Source organism: Silene latifolia, chromosome 2 (assembly GCF_048544455.1).
Source record: "Silene latifolia isolate original U9 population chromosome 2, ASM4854445v1, whole genome shotgun sequence".
Lineage (NCBI taxonomy): Eukaryota > Viridiplantae > Streptophyta > Magnoliopsida > Caryophyllales > Caryophyllaceae > Silene > Silene latifolia.
The window spans coordinates 176,113,379-176,122,364 of record NC_133527.1 but is presented as its reverse complement, the minus strand read 5'-3'; the positions used below and the strand labels follow the sequence as shown (position 1 = coordinate 176,122,364).

Below are 8,986 nucleotides of genomic sequence, written 5' to 3'. Positions count from 1 at the left end.
ATTTGGCTAAAAAAATGACAATTCTATCCTTATTGAAAATCTTTATTTACAAAAAATGTCACCCAAACCCCACACTAACCCACCATAAAACCCCACCTTTATGTGTTTTTAATATTTTTAACCTCTTCTTTCTCTTTCCCCATGTACTTTTAATACTCTTTTTAATCCGCTCCTTAATATCCGTGTAAAAACCAAAGTTGCAAAGTGGAGTTGAATGGAGGGAGTATCTAATAATATATAGATTATGCAATATTTATCCTTTAAAATTTAATTTTTAAATCAATTGATTATCTAATTTTATAAAATATACTCCCTCCAATTCGCCATTTTCTTCCCTATTTCCTAAAACGGTTATTCAGGTTTTCTTCCCCTTTCTATTTTTGGTAACTTTTTACTCTTATTTTATTCATACCTCTCTCTTATTACCCCACCCACCCAACTCTTTTAATCCTATTTTATTCCTTACTTTAATATTGGTGGCCCACAATTCATTATTTAACTCTTAATTATTCATCCCTCTCTCCTATTATCAAACCCCACCCAACTTTTTATCAATATAATACTTCATTTCTTAATCCTTGTGCCCAAACTAAAGAGGAAGAAAATAGAGGATTGGAGGGAGTATAAATTATGGAGTTTGTATCTTTTAAAGCAATTCTAATTTATTTCCATTATATAACCTACTTATATTAATGAGATTTTAGCTAAGAATTAAATAAAGTAAAAAGGCTCAATTACTACTATTTTCGCGTTTTTATATTCCTCCGTCCCAATCAAACTAAACCCGAGTCTCCAACATCATAAATCCCCCCAAATCACTCAACAGCTATTGCAACACAAAAACAATTACAATTCAGAAAACCCTAGGAGAGAGATTGAGCGAGTAATTAGGGAAAAGAAGAGATGGGTAGCAAACGAAGAGGTAAGAAAGGAAAGGGTAAAGGAAACATGAAGGTGGGGGACGAAGGTTCTAGAAACAAGACAGTGACGGTGATGGAGGAGCAAAGTGCAAGAAAGGAGACGGTGGCGGAGACGGAGAAGAAGGAAAGTGATATGCTTTTGTGTGTTTTCTTGGTTCGTACCCGTCAAACAACAACAGAAGAAAAGTCCGTTTCCGTTTTGCGTGGGCCCGTTTGTCGTAAGGAAGATTTCCATTTTATTGACTTAAGGTCCAAATCCGTCATCCCGAATTACTTTCCTTCGATTCTCAACTGTGTCGGACTTGGGACAATGTTTATGTTTAACCACCAAGTTTATATCTTCGGAGATATTAACCAATACCATCAGTTGCCCGTCCAGCACAAGCACAATGTAATATCTTCGGACAACCACATTCACAAACACACGGGTTCGTCTCGCTTATCTTTACTTAAACGTTGGGAGCCCTTTGAAATGCCTGGCTGCAACCGAAATATGGTCAATCCTGTTGCCTTATGCGATAAACTGTATTGCTTCGGTTACCCCTTCCTTCGTCCTGAAGTTCACGACCCTTGGGGATCCAAGGGTTGGAATCCCTTGCTCTTGCCCGACCATCTTGTTGAGAAACGAGTTTCATTTCCGGTACTTCTTGATCCTTTAAATAATCGTGTGATCGTTCACTTTCCCGATATGGGCATGTTGTATGCTTTCTATCCTACCCCTGATACTGACAACATTGACAAGGTTGAAGAAGATGGTTATGGTTATGGTTATGGTTATGGTGGTGATTGGAAATGTCTTGTCCCCAAATTTTATACATGGCATTATAATCTTGCTATTGCAGATAACATCATTTTTTTCCATGATTGCGTCTTAGAACCCGATTTTGCTGCTTATGACATGAACACCTCTACTTGGTTGAATATTGTATGGGATTTAAGTAAGATTGATAGATTTCCTATGGATTTTGATGCCATCTTCACTTTGTCTCATAAGGGGTTGATGTGTTTGGCGGGTGGGTTTGGTACTGATGTTCACTTCCTAAGGTTCCGACTCAAGCGTACCAGTGACAAGGACTTAATACTCACTGCAATTGATTACCAGATGCACAACATTCCTCCTGCCACCGGCATTAATGATATCATCCTTTTTTTGGTAATCTACTTTTTTTTTTCGACACCTCTGGCTTGCTTGTTTGTTCAATCACTTTGTGCATTCTGAATATTTGCCTCTTTTATTTATGTTGCTGCACGGTGTCACTCAATAAAGCTGATTAACATTAAGCGCGCCACTCTTCCGCCACCAATAATAAAAGCATGTAACTGAAACCTCATGGAATAGGAGTTTTAGACATGTATGTAAGGCCTGTGGATTTGGATCTTTGATGATTGTCTTATGTAGCATGCAGTTTCAAAAGGTGATCCAAATTTCTTTTTTTATCGATTTTTTTATCGATTGTCTTATGTAACCTCATGTTATGTCTTGGAATCTGATGTAAGCGGTAAATACTTGCCATGATTCTTAGGTTCTCTGATATGAATATTTGCATTCAAGTGTTTGCAATTTTCAAATGGTTCTTGCTCTTTTCTGATATTGTAAGAAATTTATTGACTCTTCAACAAGAAAAAATCAAAAATATATTAGTACGGAGTAATGTATAAGAATATTATTGTTCATAATTATCAACTAGGCAGATATGAAGTGAATATGATGCAATTTTCAGTTTGTCCACAATGGCGGGTATAATATTTAATATTCATACCCGCGTAGGGCGTCTACCACCCACTTAAACTTTACTCATGCTCTTTCCAATTGGGGCGGATGTGGTGCAGTATCAGCTTAGTCTATCTGATCTTATATGCAGGGTAATGATGATTTACAATGAGGCACTGGTCCGACTTTTGCTCCTCGTATGATTCAAGCTACACTGCGAGTCTAACCTCCATACTGACAGTTGAGGAACTTCATTTGAGATACAAAGTTTAATACCAAGCTATGATCCTAATCGCTCTCAAGTCTGACATTATTTGAGAGAGCTCAACGTTCCCGAGTCCTGCCTAATAGCTCTTAAGTCTGCCAAAGAATAAGCTGAATGCCTGAATCTCTGAGAAACGGAAACCATGAATGGCAGGTTGCTGCTGCAATAACCACCGGGAGGGTTTTTACAGAGATCTTCTTCATTCTCAACAAGACGTGTTCACCTATTGTTTGGTTAGATTTTCCATGTTACCCCTACTTTTAAAACTGTTAGCTTACAGCGTCTATCTTTTGTAGGGAGCATTTGTTGTGCCTCATTTATTTTAACTAAGGCTAGCATGCATGAATGCATGAGTTCACTCGGCTAGTAACTAACACTCTTAAACTGTAAATAATAGTCCCGCTTATAAGAGTAGAAAACAACAATTAGCATATCAAGATGAACGAAACAACAGAGATACTCACTCGTATATTACAGGAATTTGAACAAGTACATATCTACTAATATAAAAAGTGTAGGGTTGTTCACTCAGTGGTCCGGACCAAAGACCAGACCGAACCGAACCATTTGGTCTGGACCAGACCGAACCGAATTTTGTTTGGTCCGGTCCACGGTCCACCTATTTACTCTACTTTGGTCTTCGGTCCGGTCATGGACCAAACCGAATAGACCGCGGACCGGACCATGGACCGAAGTTATGTAATAAAAGAATTTTTAAATTTGTAATATTATTGATTTTATTTCCTACTTTGTTTACACGTATTATAAGATGTGTAATTATGTAGTTAAATCTAGTAAGAAAATAATGTTGTTTAGTTTGATCGTTACGAACTTCTCGTGTTCTAGTTTTATATGCTAAAACATGTCAATGACAATAATATTTGGTCCACTTTGGTCCATTTGGTCCGGTCCGGTCCGGTCCACGTATTTTTATGGTCCAGACCGGACCGGACCAATATTAATATGGTCCGGTCCTCGGTCCACCTCTTAACCCTTCTTTGGTCTTCGGTCCAGAGAGTTTGGTCCGGTCCGGTCCGGTCCGGTGCCGGACCAATGAACACCCCTAAAAAAGTGTGTAATTTTATTATCCGTGTTCCACCCCATAGGCAACAAAAGTTACATATCAACTAATATAAAAAGTTTGCTGTTAATGTTTGTGGACATGCAGGCACTATTTGTTGATGGATCATTTCGAATATCGAATGTTTTACAGATCCAAATTGTTTTGAAAGAATCCAATTAGCCCTATTATACGACGATGCAGCTGGTTTTGTTGAATTGATGAATAACTAAGCATATGATCTTACTCCTCTGGAGGAAGACAGTGGGTTATAGATATATGGACCAAAATGTGTGGGTGGGAGGGATTCTGCCAAATGTGCTGCTGTTGTTGTTGATGCCCAACTTAATAAATATGTTACTAATTCTTGCCTCGAGCATCTCAACTGGATCGACAATAATGCTCCTCTGCATCGTTTCGTTGCAGACAACGCCTTCAAGACTACCTTGTATAATTTTTGAATGTGACAGATAATGCGTAATAATACCACTTAAGTTGCACCATTTTAACAGTCATAGTCCATGTAAATCACCTCCGTATTTAAGTTAAGTTATGTATTTGTTCAAGGACAAATGGCCGAGTTGGGTAAAAGAAGCATCATTGAGGGGTGTTGGTGATAAGTCGGGCAGCAGCAGCAGCAGCAGCAGCACTTCTAGTTGTTTTACTTATCCTTTTTTAGTTGGAACTCTACCATATGTGAATAGGGTCCCAGCGCCACCATTGACACCACCGATATATGAATATCCAATGCTGGCAAATTTGACCGGGGTACACCAACTCCTGAAGAAGACTGCTCCTTATACTGGAAAGATGAAAAGGATTCTGTTTATAGTTCGAGTCAATTGTTTGCGTTTTACACTATGTGCATTGGAGCATATTCAGTTAGCTGGTACAAGGTCCCTAAGGTCCCAATTTAAATAAATTATTACTCGTTCAATATAATTTCGAAAATTACATTGTGTTTAAAGTTTGAGTCAATTCGGACTAGAGGTAACGCCGACACGCACTAACGCGATAAAAAGCTCTGCAAAAGTTTTGGCATCGATTTTCCTTGAATGCACCCCGATAATGGGATTATGTTGTAGTGTTGTACGAGTATTTTTTGATGAATACAGTGTTTCTATACCCACTTTGGTTTTGTCTACCGCATTACATGACATCTATTTTATGCTTGGGCTGCGATTAATCACTTAGATTATTATTTCAAGATGAACTAAACAACAAAGTATTAGTAGACATAAATAGTCGTAGATATTTTTGACCACCACCGGGTTGACCACCCCCGCGTTGCTGGTTGTTCCAAACACCGCCTTTTCCTTTTCCTTTGTAACCTGTCTTTTTGCCATTCCAGTTTCCACCATTGTTGCTGCGTCCAGATTGCCCGGAAGATGACGACCCATTTGACCCTTTCAGACGGCGTGGCTGCAGGAGCGGCCAATGCAGTGGCAGGAGTTTCCTCTTGTCGTGCAGATCGACGATGCTCTTCCAACTGGAGCATACTTCGAGCCGTCTCGAATGTGGGAAGCGTTTGATTTATATATGCTCCGACGGTGTCATACGAGGATGGCAATCCACGGACTAATTGCAACACCAATCGCTGATCGGTGACGGTGCTGCCGACATCAGTTAATTGGGAAGCAATGTCCTTCAACTTCTGGCAATAATCGTCAAGAGACGAACATTTGGCAAGGGACAGGTTTGTGAACTCGTGTTCCAACGCTGCAGCCCGAGCGCCCTTATTATTTTGAAAATGATTCTTAAGACGAGTCCAAGCCTCATAGGCGGTAGAATCCGTCTCAAGTATGCGAACCAGGATATCCTCGGAAACAGATCCGTATATCCATTGAAGAACGTGAGCATCAATCTCACTCCATTCGGCGTATAAGGGGTCGGTCTCAGCAGGAGGACGGGTTCCGTCAATATGGTGAGACACCTTGTAGCCTTTTGCGTGAAGGGTAAATAATTTTACCCATGAGGAATAAGTAATCTTAACGCCGTCAAGCATACGGATTTTGTGGAGTATGTTGTTGACGGAGTACACGGGGTGCAGACTGGGCTTGCCGGTGCCTGCACTGGATTCTTCCGTGCCTGTTGTTGTTGCTCCTACCATGGCCGTGGCTCTTGAGGGAAAGGGAGGAGCGTTGTTTTTCTGAGAATTGTGAAAGAAAAACCTAGACAACTGATACCATATTAATGATTGAATCCCTGATTCATTCTATTGATAAGTTAGGAATATATAGTACATAGTTACAATGTGAACGTATCACAAACCTAACAAGAATATACATGTAAATAGCAACTGAATATCTACAAAAATATCTACGACTATTTATGTCTACTAATACAAAGATACTCGTATATTACACGAATTTGAACAAGTACATATCTACTGATATGAAAGGTTGTGTAATTTTATTATCCGTGCTCCAAATCATAGGCAACAAAAGTTACCACGAAGAGAGGAGAGCCGAGAGCGGTGATGATTGGTTTAGCTTTTATTAGTGGTGACTGGTGAGAATTATTTTTGTGGTGATTGGTGAAAGTCTCATGTAAAACACAAAATCTTATTGAAGACGGTACTATCTGTTACAAGCTGAAGATGGATAGTGCCCCTCTCATAATATGAAAGTGACACTATCTATTGGGTGCTTCATTTCCTCCCACTTGTCCTCTCACTTGCCTTATTGTGAGAGGAGTACTATTCGTCTTCAGCTTGTGACGGATAGTGTCCATCACAAGCAAGACCAATTGCATGTAAAATGGTTTAAGGATCCCGACAATTGGTATGGATATTCCTGATTAAAAACAAAAAATATTTTTCATTCGCATTTTGTGTTTTGTTTAACCCAACTATTAGTGTAAGGCGGTCTTATATAATGTAAGTACATTAAACGATTACTCTCATAATAATTACATTACACTAATACCAGTCATATTTATTGGAAAACGATAAATACAGCCTACTGAGCTGTATTTAAGAAGGTAAAAAGGGAAATAAATATTTGATATTGTTATTAATTGCATCAGTTTTTGTGCAATTTTGTCATAAATCCCTATATATTAATACGGAGTACTAAATTTGGCAGGATTTAACTCCTTAAATAAAATTTAGGGAAATTCTCACTTGTACCCCTCTGGCATTGACTAATCTCACTTGTACCCTTTCTTTCCAGGAAAGCCCACTTATACCGTCTAACTTTCTAGTTATTCTCACTTAGGGTATAATAAATGATAAATGTTGAGGATAAAGTGGAGAAAAATTGTAAAAGATGAATGTTGAAAATGAAGTGGAGTCATATACTCATATAAAATGAATTTGAAGGGAAAAATGATGTTTGTTAAAGAGAAAACAAATATTTCAATTAGGATATGCTTCTTCAAACGACAACTACCACATGTAAATAGGTGAAAGGTGTAGGGGAAGGTAGTGGATTTTCATCCTCAAACTTGGACACCATAGAGAGCTAGGAAGAGTTTAGAGAGAAGGGCGAGAGAGAGAGAGAGAGAGAGAGAGAGAGAGAGAGAGATTTATGGTTTTTGGGAGAGAGGAAAAGTGACTTAGGGTTAGGTGAAAAGGGGATCTCGTGACAAATAAAACGGGTCCTGACGCACTATATTCGGCCTAGTGACACCTAGTCGGTCGAATACAACCTCCACTCGGTCCACTGTACACTGACTGGGTCTAGCATATGTCACACTTGGTCCATTGTCCAGCCGTCCCTCACTCTCTAGTAGTCTTTCATCGGGTTTAAGGGTTCTCTCATGCATTCCAAGGTTTTTTTTTATAGGTCTCAAAAGATCTGAGTATTATAATTTTCCCTCCCTTAGAATGAATTTCGTTCTCGAAGTTCGCCTCACTCTCTCCTTTCCCAAACCAATCAAGATTCTTACCGTCATCATCACCCTCATTATGCCAACATTATTCTCGTCTCTCTCACTGCACACACACGTTCCTCTATTCGTATATGCTCTTTTGTACTCCTCGTACCGTACCATGTTTATTTTATTTCCTTTAAAATCTTAATTATTACACTGTGCTATAAACAAGTTTTTTTTGGTGATCATGCATGCTTGTTTTGTTTCCTTTGAATTTTCAATTAGGCTAAAAAGTTGTTATATATGCAAATAATATACCACTAGTATTATGGAAGACAAACAAAAATTAGAAGAGATTACCCTATATTCAATAATATGACATGGTCAGGTATATCACTTGGAAAAGTGAATACAAAAGAAGCTTTGGACACTTGTATAATTGTATATAATATGTTTGATCGTATGTTAGAACACCAGCTTTGAGTGTTGTATCATCTCGCCTACAAAAAAAAAAGCAAAACGACTTATTAAAACATCACACCCATAAGACTTCTTACTGCAAAAATATCACAAATGCAGAAACTGAATATACCTGATAATAAAATAGAGACCAATGCATATAACTTATATTATATTATGAGAGCTACTGTGAAAGGCAATGGTAAACTAAGGTGTGGTTCTAAGCTATTCATGAATCCCAACGAGAAATATTTATTTGACAACTAATTAGTTTGTACTAAGAATAATCAAATACTATGTAACGTAAGAACCAAATACTATGTAACGTAAGTAATGAGTCATCAATTAAGCAACTTATGTGTTTGTTTTCTAATTTGTGTTTGTCCTCCATGATACTCGTAGTATATTACTTGCATATATAGCAATTTTTTAGTGTCCTAGTGTCCTTGATTTGTTTAATCACCTTTTTAGCCTAATTTTTTTTTTTCTTATTTTCTCCTAAAAAAACATCTTCACAGTTTATTTTCTCCAAGTTCAATTTTAACTCAAATTCAAGTTTATCTTCAAAAATATCTTCCAAATAAATTCATATACCAATTTTCAAATTAAACCCTTTGATAATCATTAATTTTAGAATTCTCAAGGATAAGTAATCATTAATTACTGATTAAATTTGATCTCTTATGTTTGTCACATTTTAACTAATATGTATAACTCTATTTATATTTGTTATAGTATTTTTATAAGGGACATGC

At 37.7% G+C, this 8,986-nt stretch overlaps 1 protein-coding gene across 3 annotated transcripts; it reads left to right on the top strand.

Annotated features, from left to right (window-relative positions):
- Window positions 1–728: 728 nt before the first annotated feature.
- LOC141643439 (uncharacterized) lies at window positions 729–6,162 on the top strand. 3 transcript variants are annotated; one of them, XR_012543704.1, is made up of 3 exons: window positions 729–2,073; window positions 2,783–3,129; window positions 5,308–6,162. XR_012543704.1 is itself a non-coding variant. In XM_074452603.1 (2 exons), the coding sequence occupies exons 1-2, from the start codon at window positions 904–906 to the stop codon at window positions 2,801–2,803; spliced, it is 1,191 nt and encodes a 396-aa protein (XP_074308704.1). In that variant the 5' UTR covers window positions 729–903; the 3' UTR covers window positions 2,804–3,329. The 3 variants fall into 3 exon arrangements, 1 of the variants encoding a protein (XP_074308704.1); XR_012543703.1 differs by having other exon boundaries at window positions 4,065–6,162; XM_074452603.1 differs by lacking the exon at window positions 5,308–6,162 and having other exon boundaries at window positions 2,783–3,329.
- The last annotated feature ends 2,824 nt before the right edge of the window (window positions 6,163–8,986 follow it).

What these genes read in the sequence shown, in the direction of transcription:
- LOC141643439 (XM_074452603.1), top strand. Translation starts at nt 904, where the DNA reads ATGGGTAGCAAACGAAGAGGTAAGAAAGGAAAGGGTAAAGGAAACATG. An exon ending in ATGATATCATCCTTTTTTTG is followed by an intron (nt 2,074 to 2,782) that starts GTAATCTACTTT and finishes TCTTATATGCAG; the next exon opens with GGTAATGATGATTTACAATG.